General features: G+C 37.4%; 1 protein-coding gene across 1 annotated transcript; it reads right to left on the bottom strand.

Annotated features, from left to right (window-relative positions):
• Window positions 1–845: 845 nt before the first annotated feature.
• LOC121416647 lies at window positions 846–18,465 on the bottom strand. Its single transcript, XM_041610126.1, has 5 exons — window positions 18,147–18,465; window positions 4,956–5,102; window positions 4,302–4,543; window positions 3,482–4,133; window positions 846–1,426 (listed from the first exon to the last, which is right to left on the bottom strand). The coding sequence occupies exons 1-5, from the start codon at window positions 18,349–18,351 to the stop codon at window positions 1,296–1,298; spliced, it is 1,377 nt and encodes a 458-aa protein (XP_041466060.1). The 5' UTR covers window positions 18,352–18,465; the 3' UTR covers window positions 846–1,295.
• Between the last annotated feature and the right edge of the window lie 630 nt (window positions 18,466–19,095).

Raw genomic sequence — 19,095 nt, 5'->3', positions numbered from 1 at the left:
TATTGCCACCGCACAATAACAAATCCGTTGAGACCTTGGCTTCTGTGCGTACCGACCTGTGGCCTTTGGCTCCAACACAATAGAAGCGAACGAATTATATTTCATTTTTTCACATCAGTGCAATTCAATAGATAGCTATTTGTGACGTATGCATTGTACATGTTGTAAGCAGACCGAAAACTATTTTGTGCCTCTATTATAAACAAGCTGGCGTACAAATATTGGGATCTAGAGCAAAAAAAAATGCAAAATTAGTTGAAGGAACAAACCATTAGAAGTATACGATAGTTTCCTAACTCGAATGACGCAAAATGTGAGCGTGTGCAGATGTGCAGATGGAGATGAGGTGGGTGTTTCATAAAGCTGTTCGTAAGTTAAGAGCGACTTAAAGAACGACTGGTGATCCTTTCTTGTGGTAAATGATATATTCATGGGCGATGGTTAAGGACGTACGATAGGAATTACCAGTCGTTCTTAAAGTCGCTCTTAACCTACAAACAGCTTGATAAAACGGTCCCCAGCAGTGGTTGCAAGACAATGAGCTTTTCCTTTTCTTCTTTTTTTTGTTGAGTTGGCAAACAGTAAAAAATACTACTTTCAGCCTCTAAGACGCTAGTCTTAATCTCAACGTTAGAAATTATTTGTTTAGAAACCCCTACCTCAGTCCTCTTTGAGAGAGGACTGATGTAGGGATTTCCAAATAAATAATTACTAACGTCCAGATCTAGACTACTAATGTGGCGATCCGATGACATCAATGCGCATTTTTTATCTTATCCGACATATTTACCATGGCAACAGGCATCTCAGCCATCAAAATTAAACCAACGATATCAGACATCTAAAAGGATGCGAAATGTATATTCTGATATTTAACCCAACTTCTTCTTTCAGATCTGCAATGCAATGTCGAAAAATATGATATAAAATGTACAAGCCCGATTACAATGATATGACCAAATAAAACAATATAAAGAGAGATTTGCAATTTGAATGAAGGCTTTAATTGTATAAATAATAAAAAAAATAAGCAGCTCGTTTCGCTGTCCTTATTTCTCATAGCGTTAAAACTCCAATTTCCAATCGGGTCATAAATAGAAGAAAAAGATTACACCTTATGAGAGTGTATATCAACATTCAGGCCGTCCCTCAACCTCTGGCTTTTTGCCGCCTATTCCCTAGGATTTTAGATGATTCCACCTATGTCGAGCAAAAAGAAAGGCAATGGACAGGAACACCAATTCGAAATGAAATTAAGGTCGCCAACTACCCCCTGGCTTTTTGCCACCTCTTCCCTAGGATTTTAGACGAGTCCATCTATGTCGAGCAACAAGGAAGGCTATGGTAAGGAACACTACTAGACAGTTAATAAATCCAAGGGTCAGGAAGACTGACGTGTAGGATCCCGTCTTGTCTTTGATCGCACCTGCAAAAACGACAGAAACACATCCATATAGTTAGCTAGGTAATATGTGAATAGGTAATACTTGGAAACTGTTTTTTCAAACGTTTGAATATTTCGTCGGCGTTCATCCGAACTGTCGTATCAGTCAATTTTGGTCAAACAATCGATTTTGAGATTTTTGCAGAAAATGAATGTACACGTCCTATCCTATTCGGAACTAAATTTCTAGACAGCAATCTATTTTAGTTTCTTAGATATGAGAGGATTTTCACTGCGATGCCGTACAAACCTATTGATTCATTTTATCTATTAATTCATATATTCATTCGATATCTTTCTGTTTTGATTTTATTGAACATATATTTGACCTACCATCCCCAAACCATGAATTACTCGCCAGGTATAAGGTTGTCTGTAAGTAGCCAAAATAGAAATTGAGTCTAAAAAATGGCAACAAAAGCTTTTCTGGAGGAGCAATTCCAAGGGTATGAAGAAGAACTTCATACTGTGGAAAGTCGTAAAGTTGAATAAAAAAAAAAAGATACAAGAGTTTCTTGGACACTACTTTTTTCGGACTGCTTGTAACTGTCACTGAGATTACACAGTATGCGCATCTCATGCTTGAGTGTACCCTAAACTTAAAAACCTATTTCCCCCCCTTATTTTCCAACTTCTAGCTGAACTTCTTCTGCATTCAATCAAGTGCCTGTAATGGTCATTGTTGTTCAATTTTAACATATTGTATATCCTTTTAGAGCATAGGGAATTAATTTTCAAGCTCAGTAAAAATATCAATATTCATTTTGGTCGAATTATTCTTGGTTTTTGGATGGCAGGTAACATATGAATAAGAATAAGAACAGGATCAGTATTGTTTTTCAATCTCGTGTAGATGCAACAGCACAAAAACATGCAAAATTTTAATAATTATGAAGTAGTCATCAATAGCACACTGAATAATAATTTAAATTGTATGGAAATGAAATATTAGAAAATATGCAAATTTAGTAGTATTGAGAATAGTTTGAATTATGTGTCTAATTAAGTACTAATAGTGTCATCATGGTTACATTTTTTAAAATTATCTTTTCAATTTAGGTTCGTGGTCAGCCATCGAATTCGCCCCCAATTAAAACACACCAGATTAGTAATATCATTAAGAAAACCTTAAAGATCCAGACCGGACCCCAAAATTAAACTGACAAATTATATACCAATCGAAAGCTTATAAGCTACTAAATACAGAAAGGTATGCTTTATGCATTTTCACCGCTTCCCAGCTGAGTATTTTGCTTAAGAATATTCCAATTATCGGGCTTCGAACCCCGTTTAGAAAATAGGCTTTATTGTGCTTTTCACCTGCCTCGAGACCGTGACGTCACGTTGTGTAATAAGCGTCGTGATTCCATAGGTTTGTACACAAAAAAACCGGGTGATTTTTTTTGCTTTCCAGATAACAGATGGATATCACATATATTTTTTCCCACAAGCTTGAATTGATAAAATCTACAATTTTGAACTAGTTTTTGCCATATTTTATATCCTGCTTATTTTGCGCAGATTTCAATTCTATCTGCATTTAGATTATGTATAACAACTTTTCCTGACATAGCAATTTAGGCCCAATAAGAGCCAAACAAAGAAATAAAAAAGGTAGTGAATAGTTGTAGGTTTAGAACAATTTGAACAGTGAATAATTTTGAGTTCCATTTTCATCTGAAAACGAAAAAAAATGGATTCATAACATGGAAATGGAAGAAATACCCAATGCTTTTGTACACAAACCTATGGAATCACAACTCTTCAGACACAACGTGACGTCATCATTTCCAGGCGACGTGGGGGTGCTAAATCGAAGCGTAATTTGAGGAGCTGTTTCTTTGATTTTTATTAAATATTTGTCAGAAATGGAAGGAGATATATGTAATACCTTTGGTATATTTGTATGGTATGAATCATTACCTTTATTTTGATATACGATTGTTTTTACACCGGTCAGGGTCTTTAAGAAACAAGTTGACGATGTTACCGGAATAGTTATTTCTCTGATTTATTCGTGCTCCATATATGTCTCACCTGACATTAGACTCCCGAGGTTGCCACCAAGACCTGCAACAAAACCAAAGATTCCAGAGCCAACCGTAAAGTTCTCATTGGAGACGGAACCCTTGAGGAGTGCAGCGTAAGAAATCACGAAGTTGAAGATACATACTCCCTGAAGGAAGGCAGCGACGCACATGACAGAGAATGACGTCAACAGTGGATCGAGTAAGAAAACAATTGTTGAAATCGATGCGATGATCATAAAAACTATGATGAAGTCAATTTTGAAAAAGAGAGCTATAATGGAGATTATCCGTCCGATGAACCCTCCTGCGCCGGCTAGAGATGATAGTAAGACGGCCTTTGAGACAGGTATTCCATGCCATACTGCCCGAGGAACAAGGAATAGAATCCAGGAATTAACAACAACTGCTGAGAGTAGAAGGCACGGTAATGACAGTAATAGGGGCGGTTCTTGGACGATAATGCATCCTTGAAGCGAATGCCAAAATTGAACCACCCGACTCTGCTTTCGTTGATTTTGCAGATCGTCTGTTTGTGGTAGAATGCTGCATGATTGTTCATCGTCGGTTGAAATCACCTCAATGCTCTCACGATCGCTGTCATCACCATCGACTAAAGGTTTTTGGCAAGAGTCGGTTGTCTCTGCCATCTTTACAGATGTCTGTCGGCCATGTTCAGTGGCTCTTGTGGACTGTCTAGGAGAAACAGGGGTTCTTTTCGCGCTCTTTGTGGATGTCTCAGAACCCTCTCTAATTGCTCCTGCGGACTGTCCGAAATAGACTCTGCTCTTCTTCGCAGTGCTTGTAGATGTCTCTGTAACCGTTCGCACTGCTCTTCTAGTCTGCTTGAGATAAACACTGGCAGGAATGGCATGCATGCTGATACCCCCAAGAATAAGCATGGCACCGCTGAATCCATATGCACACAGCGCCCTCTCGACGATGAATGGTACGACCAGGGCACCTACCGTGCTTCCGAGATGGCCTATCGTATTCACAAGAACGAAATTATCCGGAAAGTGGTCGTTGAGTAAGACTTTGACTGTTATGTATACCATTGAGAGTCCTAATCCTAAGATTGAGATTGGCAGAAAAAAAAATAAAGAGATATAAATATATCAATTTAAGAAGGTTAAAGTAATGAACATTGTATTTGTAAACATTGTTTACAAAACGCTGAAATGGAATACAAGGTTTGGGACAGTGGTCTCATTCTTTCTATTCGTAATCATTATGGAAATAGCGATCTCATTTTATAAATGTTTATAACTGACATTTGAAAAAAAATACTGAAGGGGAAATGCTACAAGATTTCTGTAAGAAAAATATCTGAAATCATAAGATTCGGAATGAATATTCGATTGAGGTTAGATTTGTTGTTGTTATTTTCAATCAAAATTCGGGATTGGTCCCTCGTATCAATCTGAACAAGTTAAAATATCAAAAGTGTTCTTATATATATATATATCTGTTTCCGTATTTACCTGTTATCGAAAGGGAGAATCCCAGAGCAAATACAGAAGTCAGATAACCAGAAATTATGATTCCTAAAGACGATGTAAAAGCTCCCGTAACAGCCATCGCTCGAGGTGAGACAAATGAACTCTTCAGTACATATGCCATTGGTAGAGCTGCAATACGTGAAATGAGAAATCAGAAGTGTCGATGCCAAAACACCCTTAACACCATATTTTTCCGCATCGCCTGCGCGCTAAAAGGTCAAGTCCACCTCAGAAAATTGTTGATTTGAATCAATAGGGAAAAATCAGACAAGCACAATGCTGAAAATTTCTTCACAATCGGATGTAAAATAAGAAAGTTATGACATTTCAAAGCTTCGCTTAGTTAAAAAAAAATACATGTAGTTATATGAACGAGCCAGTTACATCGAAATGAGAGAGTCGATGATGTCACTCACTATTTCTTTTCGTTTTTATCGTTTGAATAACGCAATATTTCAATTTTTAAGAATTTGATGATTAGGACCTCCTTGCCTGAAGCACAAAATTTTATATAATGAAATTCCACGTGTTCAGGGAGGAATGAAACTTCATTTCACATGACAATGACGAGAAAATCAAAATATTTCATATCAAAAAATACAAAATAAATAGTGAGTGATTGCTGTCATCAGTTCCCTCTTTTCCTTACCGAACAAGATGTGCATATAACTGTGTTGTGAAATGAAGCAAAACTTTGAAATGCTATAAGTTTCTTTTTTTACATCCGATTTTGATGAAATTTTCAGTGTTATGCTTGTTGATTTTTTCTCTTTTTATTCAAATAAAGTTTCTGTTGGGGTGGACTTGTCCTTTAAACCCCCATGGCAGCAGGCAATGTATTCGGTCATTGCGTAAATTCGTTTCTGCACCAATGGGGTGCACGTAAACCTTTTGATAATGGCGTTTTGCACCGACCTGAAGGTTATTAGGATAATAATAATAATAATGATGATAATAATTATGATGATGATAATGATAACGACAACAACAACAATAATGATGATGATATAATAATATGTATTTGCATAGGGCCATCTATCTAGAAATAATATATTCTGCGGCGCATTGTTGTTATTATAATTATTATTTTTAATATTATCCCGGCCTAGACTCGAGCTGCCTTTCAGGGCTCGTGCATTCAAGAAATTAATCCTGCTGGGTACCCATTCACATCACCTGGGTCGAGTGCAGATAGATTTACTGCTGACGGAAAACACGCAATGGCTAGGATTCGAACCCACGACTCTCTGGCTGAAAGGCGACAGTCAGAACCACTAGACCACGAGGCGCCCATATAGGAGTAGAAGTCAGGAATTGATTTACCGGGAGGAGAGATATTCACCCCAAGTACATTTCACATTCCATTTCATTACTAAACCATATTAATGCATGAGCTCCTAAACGGTTGTGCTGTGAAGAGAAATAAACTAAAACTATGTTTTATTGGATAAATTTACCGAGTTCAGATTAAAATTAAATGTGATCGGGCGCCCGAGCACAAGTGTATTCTTATTTTTGTCTTGTTCATAAGTACAGCGTTCATAAGTGGAGCGTTGTGGCCCAGTGGATTAGTCTTCGGACTTTGAAACAGAGGGTCGTGGGTTCGAATCTCAGCCATGGCGTAATTTCCTTGAGCAAGAAACTGATCCACGATGTGCTGCACTCGACCCAGGTGAGGTAAATGGGTACCGGTAGGAAGTAATTCCTTAAGAAGCTGTGTGCGCTATGAACGCCTAGCTTAGCCGGGTAATATAGGAGCGCCTTGAGCACCTAACAAGGTGGAAATGTGCGCAATATAAATATCCTATATTATTATTATTACATGTACGACCTTCTCAAGCATTGGATTGCTAAAAATTCGGGATGTTTTCAGTAAATATCTGATATATAATATAAAGTGGTTGTTAGATTTAAAATCTAAATCATAAAATTGTTTGAGTAAATGAAAATTCCAAAGTAAACTAGACTTGATATTTTGAAATGAGCTATCACTTTTTTTTTAATTTCACTTGCATCGAAATGCCATCATAAAAGCGGGCATGCTACGCGCTACGCCCAATGACGAAAAATGGTAAATGCGAATTCAAATACGTTAAATAACTAAAAGTTTCGAACAATGCCATGCAGAGTTGAACATTTGAAACGCTTTATTTCGAATATCTGTTTCCTTTTGTTTTTTAAATAATGATAATAATGGTTATATGCAAAATTTATAAAGAGATGTATGATACGATGTTTATAATCGCTGCGTACTGCCGTTAACACGTCCTTATTATTAATAGCACAGTTACTCTTATTGGGCGCTAGAGCATTTATGAAAATTTGCCTACCATGTACCCATACTACACCGAATGACCGAGTGGCAAATGTATATCAGGTACGACTTATACATCCCTCAATCTTTGTAACCATTGTTGCAAGTCACTAGTTTTCCAATGCGTTTGTCTTTGATTTCTTTTACATTAACTTTTTTGCTTTGTTTTGTAGGTTTGTATCTATCTGCAATGTTTACTCTTCTTTGTACTGACAGGCTGTTACGCTATGTTTAGCATAGTTCATGTCATCATTTGGTGTTTTGTGTGCTAGTGTGTATGAAGTATTTGTGAGTTTGGTGTGCTTGCAATGTGTGCTTTTGCTTGAATAATACTTGCTGTGCTTTCAACTATGATATCATTTATGTAAGTCTCTGTGTTATCCACAGTACTTTCTGTTGGGTAAACGGACAATATTTGCATGGTGATGTAAATGTTTAGTAGACGATTGTACCTTAAATGTAAATTCATTATAAATATTTTCTGATACACGTCAATGTTATGAATTCATTTTGTTCAATTATATGGTAGTGGTGGCAATAGAAAATCAATAGTTGGTTGTGTGTACAGACAACTGATTGGCAACAGTGTCTACACCACTTACCAGGCTACCCTGGATAAAGAAGACAAATAAATTAAAATAAAACATGTAGATAAGTTTCTTGCTGAAGGAAATTACGCCATGGTTGGGATTCGAGCCCAACACCCTTTGTTCCAAAATCAGAAGACTAATCCACTGGGCCACAACGCTCCACAGAGATATAGCTAGGGTTGTTCCTGCTAAAAAAATGATTAGAGGATGAAGAACATCCTTCATTACGACCTTTATTTGTTTGTTAATATTGTCAACGATTTAGGAGAGAATACAGTGTAAAAACATATTGGGCAAGGTGTTCACCACCACGCATTATGTGTCCAAACAATTTGTGGCAGTAGTTACCCAATACGCGAAACATATTGTCGAGGAAGGTTAAAAAATAAGCAGCAATTACTTTAGAATGGGCATAATTTTCATTACACTGGATGAAATAAGGATACCCAAAAGAAATGCCCAATGTTTGGTGGACACATAATTACCCTCGTGGACCACTCATACCCAATATACTAGCGTTATCCCTCAATTAGCACTTTGGTTTCCGTAAACACTTTTCTGCTAAAATGGGTGTTTTCAACTTATTGATGTTGCATGGGCCTAATCACACAGGCAAAAGATATTCATTCGACCCAACCGATTGCTCAATTTTTTAATTTGATATTTCTGATTGACAAAAATTAATGAATATGACTGATAATCTAACACTGATTCTAGGGAGGGAAAGATATATCACCGCTATGGAACTATATTTTTACTGGCGGAAGAATTAGAGTCATTTTACTCTCTCAAGTGATAAATTCTACCCCCGCATCCCCTCATGTGTAGTCCTCATAAATGCTGATCTATTTTTAAAATGAGCCGGTCGAGGTACCCTTCTCTGGTCAGATATGGAATGTCAGACATTTATCCTATCCACTGGTAGTAATCATTCAACCCTCGAATTTCGTCCTTATGTTTTATCAATTCTTTTTAAGTGCCAATTTAACTCACGAATCTATGGGAAATGAATATAAGGCATGTGAGCCCTTGATTACTATTATATAATCATGTTATGATGGTAACTTTCCCTTGGAATTTCCCTTGTCCAGGGCATTTGCCACAATTGACCACGTCATTTTTTCTAGTAATCTTGAACACTATGTAGTACGCGGAGGAGCATTGGCTTGTTTCCAAATCTACCTACGACAGTACGAGATCGTATATGGCATGGTTCATGGTCTTAAACTGTTAAATCGCAATTTGGCATCATTCACTAGGTGTGCAAACAGGTTCGTTACTTGGTCCTCTGCTTTTTAATCTATAATTTCAATCAACTATATCATTAACTCACCAAATTTGTTTTTGTATTATTTGTTTGGTGATGACACTAGCCTAGTCTGTTGGGCAAACCCTTCCCACGAGTTAAGGGTCTGAATGTGCAGCCTACTCATGCCTTGTGTACTGAAGAACAGCAAGTTTTGTATGTGCTAGTCTTTGCGTGGATGCACACTTGTTGATCAAAGTTCCAATTAGTGCCTGAAGCCTAACACTAGTCTGCTCATGTCTCATACAAAATATTGAAACACTAATGCCAGTCACGAATGTCAAAAAAATCAAAAAGTTGCCAGCATTGTTTTGTTGTAACAAACTTTCGTTGAATTAAAAAATAGGATATATATATCTTTTCGATCAAGAGGCAAGATTATTTTTAAAATGTCGGTATTCTCGATGTTCTATTCCTTAGAATATTTATCGATGAGCATTTGACTTGTAAACCTCATTGAGGGTAAGTGTGTACAAAGTTTTATCGAGGTGTAGGTGACCTATGTAAATTAAGATTAAGTTTTACATGAGGCTATTCAGAGAACTTTATGTAGCAACATTTTGCTTCCCTACATTACTTACTGTAATGTTGAAGACTTGCATTGGCAAACTAATAGTTTTACAAAACAAAAAATTGAGTCTTTTTGCCAAATTGAATTTGAGACATCCTAGTAAACCCTAAATAATTCAGTTAAAGTTGCTTTACTTGATGAACAAGTTGCACTTAATAGTTTGATTTTCATGTTGATCTTTGTTTTTGCTCCAAAATTTTCCACGTAAAAGTCATTTTTCCTTTTAACTGCCAGATGCATAATTACTATACACGTCAACAAAACCTCCACCGGCCTTAGTAAAAAAAATAAATGTTTCCTTGAACTTTTTCATAGCAACTTGTATTAAGCAGTGAACAAATTTCCTGTTGAAATTAGCAACAGTACAACTCTTAATTGGATTGAAGTGCAATATAAAATATACCTCTTTGATAATACTCTTCCAAGCTAAGAATTTTAGCGTAGTTGGCCAGCCTAGATATGTTTTTTTTTTTACTCATTGTTAAAATGAGTACCCGAATAATGCCTATGTGTATAGTGTTTATTTGTATAAATAAGTTGTTTTGTTATACTTTGTTTTGATTTTGTTTTTGTTTTGTTTTGACAAAAAGACTATTTTGTTTTTGTTTATCTGTTTATATATATATTTTCTTGTTTTGAAGAAAATGTTGGCTTTTGCCAGTGACGTTCTGTAATAAATCTAATTCAATTCAATTCATGTATGCTTGCGTGTGCGTAGGTGTCTGTTGCATAATTTTTTTGATACGTATCTGTATTGGTTGTCTTTGCTTTTTATGTATATATGTTCCTTCATTGTTAACCTTCATACAATTATGACAATAAGGGTAAACAAAACGTATAACTATCTCGATTTAACATCTGCAAGGTTGTTTCTATTTATATTTTAAGTTGAGGAAATTGAGGGATCCACTGAATAGCGTGACCTGTCAAATGTGGACTTAAGTTAAGTTAAACTTAACTTAACTTAATTAATATCATTTAATATATAAACCCATGATTGTTTCATTGTGTGCTGAATAAAACAATGATAATTCACCCCACATGAGTAAGTTAAGAATTAATGAATTAATGAAGAGATTTGAGGTTCAAGCCCTGCCTAGCTGGGTCACATCTTTCGGATATCATGTTGATGTTCGGTTCAGACGTAAATTCTAGCACCCTTTTCTTGATTCATTTCAGATGTGATATCGGTTCAGATCAAAGCCTCAGAAGACCTACCATACAATTCATACACACACTTACACACCCACACTCAGATTCTTATGAGCAGCCACAGAGACAAATGTAGATAAACGCCTTGCCAAAACACGCGAGTGCTGCGTTGGGATTCGAATCTCGAACCTTGTGATTCAAAGTCCTGAAACATATCCACTGAGTCACAACACCGCCACAACACCTCTACCGAAACCTTGAAATAGCTTACATCCCCCGGTGGGCCACTTACATTGACCAGTGGATACCATGCGCGACCCAAAAAACACGTAAAAAGGATGTCCTTTTCACGATAGGGCGCGTTACGTACGTAACGTGAAAAGGGTGTCAAAAACACAAAAATAATGAAAAAAGGGTATCTATTTCGCTAGGAAAATTACGTGTTTAGGGTCGAATTTGCGAGGATGATAAAACAAAATTAAAATGTTTTATAAAGGATGTCCTTTTTGCCCCAACACTACGTGTTTAGAGTCGTATTTGCGCGAGGTGTAGAAGGTGGGGTCGTACTAAACCAAAAAGGTAAAGCCGACAACCAAAGGACCCGTAACAATAAAACATTCCTGTACTTGTTTAGGGGTTCATTTCAGGGAATATTTGCCAAGAGTATCGTTTTGTTTCCAATACTTGCTAAGGGTAGGGTTTCACACGCCAATACTTGTTATAAGGGGTGCATTTTCAGAATATGGAAATTACGTGTTTAGGGTGCTTTTCGAGACCCCATGGTCGCGCATGGTATCCACTCGTGAATGGAAGTGGCCTCCGTTACATCCAAACGCCGTCATGGCAGCTGGCATGCTACACGCGAGTCCCACTGACGAGGCATCAAGCCCCAGTCACATATAAACACGGATCCTCACGGATCAACACGGCAATGCCGGCATGATCCGGGGAGGTCCTGGATAGTTTTGCCCCGGATGACTGTAAACACGGCATCAACACGGCAGCTTCACACGGATCTACACGGACCATGCCGGCAGAGCACGTCGTCAACACGGACCAACACGTCAGCAACACGGACCAGCACGTCAGCTACACGGACCAACACGTCAGTAAACACGGACCAGCACGTCAGCGACAAGGACCAACACGTCAGCAACACGGACCTACACGTCAGCCACACGGACCAACACGTCAGCTACACGGATCAACACGTCAGCTACACGGACCAACACGTCAGCTCAAGGATGAACACGTCAGCTCAAGGATCAACACTGCAGTTATATTGACCAGCATGGCAAATTAATTTTTGCTCATAATAATGAGCTGATATTTATTTATTTGTTCATTCATTTTTTTCTCATCCTTGTCGCAATATTATATTATGTTTTTAAAAAATGATATAAAAACTCCTTAACCAGTAAAACACTGTTCTTTACGCAACACAGTTTAGTGTTTTAACAGTATAGAGTGTGAAGTACTTCAAATCTTGAACGCCAAATTTAATTTCGATTTGATTTACTCACCTACGGGGGGGGGGGGGCAGAGGGGGCTGTCTGCCCCCTGACGAGCCACCACCCATATTTGTGATTGAAAACCTTTTTTTTTGCATGTCAATTTTTTTTCGGGTGCGAAATCCTTTATTTGTGATTGAAAACCGTTTTTTAATTTTTATTTTTTGGCTTGTCAAATTTTTTGGCGGACGATTTCCCCCCCCCGTGGAAAATCCGAGGTACGCCACTGATTTGATATCACTTTATTGAAATCACAATAAAGGAAAGAAATTTACAAAGTCAATAGAAAACATAATAAAAATTAAGATAGGCCCAGGTCATGACACATAACTGTCGATGAAGGGCAGTAGTATAAAACTTAAAGGTATTGTTTAACTTTGTGAGCAGCCGATTTAAAAAATTATCAAACCAAGATGAAACATGTGTTACAAGTGCATGTATTAGAACTAATAAACCCTGAAAACAACCATTATTGAGAGTAAAAAGCTAAAACTACAAGGCAAATCCCTATTTTGTAAATAGGCGTTTTATAGACACCTAAATAGTACACATAAGTGTATGGGATGAAATTAAGATGGTGTTTCCGGTCACTTTATATTTCAATTTTTGAAGCACTAAATAATCATTTTCGAACACAATTTTTTCTGGGCTTCATTTTCAGAACATATCACAGACACAGGTGACAAGTGTGACCTAGCTCAGACCAATGTTAACCAATCACTTTAGTGTACAATTTCGATGCAACAGGTACATAACATACACATATTTAAAAAAATGAAATGTGAAATAATAATAACAAAGTTGGGGTGAATATTAGAAAAAAGAGAAAACTAATTATTCATACATGCACTAAGTTTACAAATATTAGGTTGGGGCCAATCTCCAAAGCGTAAGAAAAAGCCTGAATCATTTAATCATCCGTTAATCATAAATAAATTAAGCGTGGTTGTGTCAACTGTTTGACAACTAATGAAAAGTTCATAAAATAAATAGCGTTGTAATGATATGATGGGGAAAAAGAACACGGACTGCCAAGGATACTCCAGGCAGCCACACGGACCTACACGGCAGCCACACGGACCTACACGGATGGCTTTGCCAACCCGGCAGTCCAGGGATGACGCCGGATGTTTTTGACAGTCAAAAACTGCCGTGTTGGCCTCCCGGACGTTCAAGGACCAACACGGACCACCCCGGACCTCCAAGGATGCCCAAGGCGCCAACACGGATCTCTCCCCGGACCACCCCGGATCAGATCCGGGATGGTCCGGGCTCTATATGTGACTGGGGCTTCAGTTGAGAACACAACCAACATGGTCGGGATCAATACCCCGAACGACTTCATTGTGGCTACCTCAACCATCTGGACGACGAATTTAGTCAATACGACCATGTACTTCCGTTTATCTTGTGACTCTCGTTTATACTCCATCTAAACAATATTCACCTCTGCTAAAGTGCAGCACGTTTGCTCATGGAAATATAAAACTATTCTTGAATTGCAGCGGAAAGGTTACATGTATATCTACCGTAAATGAGGTATTTCATCCACACCGAGTGTCTCCGCTTCAATACATTGCCGTGGCGAAACTATCAAAGCATTGTATCGTGACATTGGTTGTTTTGTAAAAAGTCTTCAATGATGATGAAAATATATGCTTCTCGCATACCCAATAGACCATCCATACAGGGCCCTGTGAACAATTTTCTGTTCTCATTGGGGGTGCTGACCTGTGCTGAAATCTCTCTTCAAAGATTGGAGGGGGAGCACAAGTTGAGTTTTCCGCTGTTCTTTTATATACAATCACACATGCAAGGATCCCCCCCCCCCTTTAGCACACAAACACACATAAATGCATATAAACTTCTCAAAAAAATTGGAAATATAATTTTGATCGTTAATCACTCTTCGGATTTAGTACATGTTAATGCGTGATTGATACCAATAAATAGATCGTTTAATTTTCTTTAAAATGATACCATACATGATATAATGATGGTTCACAAGGAGGTACGGGTCTACATTGAGAAGTTGCAAAATGACGCAATATTTGAAGACAATGTTGTTTTTCCAGTGGTGATGAGTGAGTTTCTAAGCGGTTTCATTTAATTTCATGCACCTTAACATTAACATGTATATGGAATCAAACACACCTCTGCACAAGCAAACACACAACAAACAAACAAACATGCATGTGTATTTAAAACCACGATTCAAAGCATGTTATCTCACAGAACCTTTATCATTTGAGCACGTTTTGAATAAATAATCATCATAATAATAAAAATCAAGTTGCGTATCTGAAAAATCATGCGCGTGCGTGTTTAAATATATATCTAGAATCTTGGCATTCTAAATACCATTTTATTATAAGAATCAATGCGAGAGCAAAGGAAAATATTTGATATTCCGATCTGGAAAAAAGTAAATTTAAGCACTCTTTCAAACATTTTGTACGAATACTTTGAAGGGAAATTCCTTCAAAATCGTTGTTAATTTTCAGCATCCCACTTCACAGGTCCATGTATTCATGCCACTGATGGACTCAGCGGGGTGAACAAAACAACCCTACTTTGTCAAAAGTGGAGCAATTTTATAATAACCAAAATATTTTTAGGGCTTGCACGCTGATAAATCAATAAACGCAGGTTTGACCCTTGTCTAAACTAAATTCTTAAACCTAACTTCTTCGTGTGGTGATTCTTCCGTATCCGTAGATAATTAACCAAGTAATTCATTTAAAGTTTGTTATATTTTCGATTTTCCAGTGATTCCAATTTCATGACACAGATATTTTGGAAAAAAATATTGCTGTAGGACTGAATGAGGTTTTTTTTACAACTGGCACTCTATAAATGTGTGTAATAAAACAAAAAAAAAATATCAAAACTGTCCTTTGTGCATGTTCAAATTTTCATTGGTCTTTATGTTTTTTATGTTGAACTTTAAATTCAGAAACCAACCGATGTGAGAGGATATAGCCCTCCCCCTGAAAATGACCCTTGACCTTACCATGTGGCCTCTGACTGCAGCATAACATGCAGGTCCCCCAAGTTCATCTACCAACAGTTTGGGTGAAAAGTGACTTGCGTTTGCAATTTTATGTGTCATATGTTTCTTGCACGTAAAATTTAACGTCGATCTGAAAATGACATTTTACCTTACCATTTTGACCTCCCACTGCATAATATGCAGGTCCCCCGAGTAAGAGAGTATTACATGTAAACTTGAAACGTTGACCTTAAAATGACCTTTGAACTTCCCATGTGACCTCCGACTATTACATAACATGCGCATCCCCTAAGTACATCTACCATCCAAGTTTAGTTGAAAAGTGATTTACGGTTGCAATTTTATGTGTCATATGTGTCTTGCACGTAAAATTTAACGTTGATCTGAAAATGACATTTTACCTTACCATTTTGACCCCCCACTGCATGCAGCATAATATGCAGGTCCCCCGAGTACAGGTGTCGTAGAGATTGCATGTATCCGACTGCAGCATAACAGCAGGTCTCCCAAGTACATCTACCATCCAAGTTTGGTTGCAAAAAGTGGCTTACGGTGGCGGAGTAAGGTGACAAAAGAGAGTCTTGCATGTAAACTTTAACGTTGACCTGAAAAAGTCCTTTGACCAAATCATGTGACCTCGATCTGTTACATAACATTTACGTCCCCTAAGTACATCTACCATCCAATTTTGGTTGAAAAGTAAGTTACCATTGCGGAGTTATGTGTCATAAGGTTTGCTACGGACGAAGTCTCGCCTTCACCTCTGGTGGGCGAGACAAAAGTAACCTTAAAGGGGAATCCAACCCAAATAAAACCTTGTTTTTATAAGAAAAAGGAAAATCAGACACGTTGATAGGTGAAATTTTGAACAATATTGGACAAATAACAAGAAAATTATGATTTTTTAAAGTTGTAAATATTGGTAATCACTATACCCATTGAGACTTCAAATTGGCCGCTTATGTGATGTCATAGTGATGTAAGGCAAGGACTACTCTTCCATGTACTCCAATACATATTATGGCTAAAATTTCATTTTCCCCAAAAGTTTTATTTCAAATTATATTTATCTTTCATGAGGACATTAAACAATATACTACCTGGGTTATATTTAGAATACTGCCCCAGGGGAATGGGTACTTAGGAGAAAACCACAAATCCCTGATAATAAAGTACATGGCCTATGGGAAAGTTGTCCTTGCCCCTTGTCATAATTTACTTACCCAGTTGCCAATTTGAAATCTACATGCCTTAGTGATCTCAATTTTAAAGCAGTTATATTTTTCTTATTGCTTGTCCGATTTCTTTCAAACTTTCACCATTCTGTTAAATTAATTTTTATCCTTCCCAACACAACATTCTATGGCCAAGGCTGAATTATGAAGAACACAGGAACTTTAGTTAGCCTTGCCAAAAACACTTCACACAGTGCCATTTCCCACACCCCCTTCTCCCACACCCAGGCAGCCACAAATGTGTGGTCTTCGCCTGATCAAACGTATCTGTTGCGTTCAGTATAACAGCATAGACAATAACTGCAGCCTCCGCCTCGATTACAGGGTAACTTAGATCTTGAGTCTACTCCTTACCTCTAACATGTCTGAGCTAACGTTAGAATATCACGACAAAATTACCTAACGTTGTAGTTTGTCATGCCTAACGAGTAGTCTAGACTCTAACATCACTTAGATCTATAAGTCTAGTTTAGAAAGTTCAGTGACCGTCTTATTTTTTTTATCCGACTCGCCTTTTGCGACCATGCATTTGAACTGCAACAAGACTTGATGATTAATACAACCGTTATGCCCTTAATAAGTTAGTCTTCTTTTCAATAATGCCATGATATTTTAACAGGAATAAACATGCATAAATCAAAGATGGGCATCGTTCCATCGATATGTCATACAAGTTGCGCGCACGTGCGCAATAAGTGCGTAATTGCCCGAAATGTCTAATACTTTCGATCATATTGCGCGGATATTTATGGTATCCGCAATCACCACAGAAAATAATATTTTGCATGCATTAAAATGGGGATCTCAGCCAAACGGGCCAAACTATGCCCGTTGATGAAATTTTCGGCATTTTGCTAAGTGAATTCTACTCTACTGATTAAGCCATTCATACTTTCAGCCTGGTCCATCCCTTTAAACGGAATAACTAACGTTAGATCCGAAGAAGTTAGATATAACGCTATACTCTAGATCTTGATCTACTCCATTATTAGTCATAACATTCCCTTATGTAACTTAGATCTACCCGAACTCAAATTTTGCGAGCATAATATGACTTGAACAACTATAACACGGCTTGATGGTTAAATGATTTGATTCAGTTTTATGCAAGAATGGATATAGAAAAGATTGTCACTCGTCCAACCTTTCTATTCTTGATTAATGATATTAAAAAGAGTGTAGGTCCCATATTTCAAATGGCGAACAATGAATAGGTTCGAGGTTCTAACTCTAGCTGGTTCAAGTCTTTCCGTGAAGTTAAAGGTCGGCCCAGACGTAAATCATTTATATCTGATTGATATGATGTCGGGTCAGATTGTAGCCTGTGAAAACCTAATATACGATACACAAAAAATGTAGACAAACACCTTGCCAAAGCAAGTGAGTACTGCGGTAGGATTCGAACTCCAAACCATTTGGTTCAAAGTCCGAGACTTTTCACTGAATCACAACAACTCTACAAAGACCTCTAGATAACTTACCTCCAAACGCCATCATGGAAACCGGCATGCTACACGCTAGGCCTAGTGACATGAGTGACGAGGTATCAGTTGAGAACACATCTAACATCGTCGGGATCAACACTCCGAACGACTTTATTGTCGCTACCTCAACGAACTGGACGACGAATTTACTCAAAACGATCAGATACTTCCATTTATCTTGTTCCTTAAGATTATCCCCCATCTCAAACAACAATCACCTTTTCCAAGCAACCTTGGCACGTTTGCTCTTGAGAAATACAAAATGAATTTTTAATTGCAGAGGAATTATATATATATTATATGTGTCTACCCGCACTTAGATATTGGTCACACAATCAATGTTTCCGCTTTGAAATATGGCCCTGAGCTTCTGAGCTATAAACGTTTGATATCACGTATATTGACACAAGCCTTTTATATATTATTAATCTTTTGATGAATTGAATATTTCATACGTTTTTTTAGAAAGCCTATTCACTGAACCCTGTTATGCTTTGATGATTCACGAATCCAGAATAACGGCCATTTATTCCACTCAGGGGCACAGTGGGGTGAACTTAACAGCCCTACGTTGGCAAAAGGGGGTCAGGTTCATGATGACCAAAATTATTTTAGGGCTTGGTTGCTGATAATTGAACCTTTATCAAACTCAAGTACGAAATAAAATCTTAGATGAAGTTACATCAAACCTCTGCGAAAACATGCGTGTCATATTTCTTCCTTATTCATTTCATAGTTTTCAAAGTGACTGATTTGAAATCCTTCATATTTTCCTATTTTCGAATCATTCCCATTTAAAGGCAAAAATTAATGAAGAGGTCACTTGCAAAACGGGTTAGGTCAATTTTTCATCGATTTTTTTTTGTCTTAATGTAGCTGTATAAGATGATACCAAAGATTAGTTGAAATTCCAATAAAAAAATGATCTAAAATGGCAAAGAAAGAT

Source organism: Lytechinus variegatus, chromosome 6 (genome assembly GCF_018143015.1).
Source record: "Lytechinus variegatus isolate NC3 chromosome 6, Lvar_3.0, whole genome shotgun sequence".
Classification (NCBI taxonomy): domain Eukaryota; kingdom Metazoa; phylum Echinodermata; class Echinoidea; order Temnopleuroida; family Toxopneustidae; genus Lytechinus; species Lytechinus variegatus.
The sequence above is the reverse complement of the archived record's forward strand: the minus strand, read 5'-3'. Positions and strand labels throughout refer to the sequence as shown.

What these genes read in the sequence shown, in the direction of transcription:
- LOC121416647 (XM_041610126.1), bottom strand. Translation starts at nt 18,351, where the DNA reads ATGGGGGATAATCTTAAGGAACAAGATAAATGGAAGTATCTGATCGTT. An exon ending in TTCCATGATGGCGTTTGGAG is followed by an intron (nt 5,103 to 18,146) that starts GTAAGTTATCTA and finishes CACGTATTGCAG; the next exon opens with CTCTACCAATGGCATATGTA. An exon ending in CCTCGGGAGTCTAATGTCAG is followed by an intron (nt 1,427 to 3,481) that starts GTGAGACATATA and finishes TCGTTTTTGCAG; the next exon opens with GTGCGATCAAAGACAAGACG.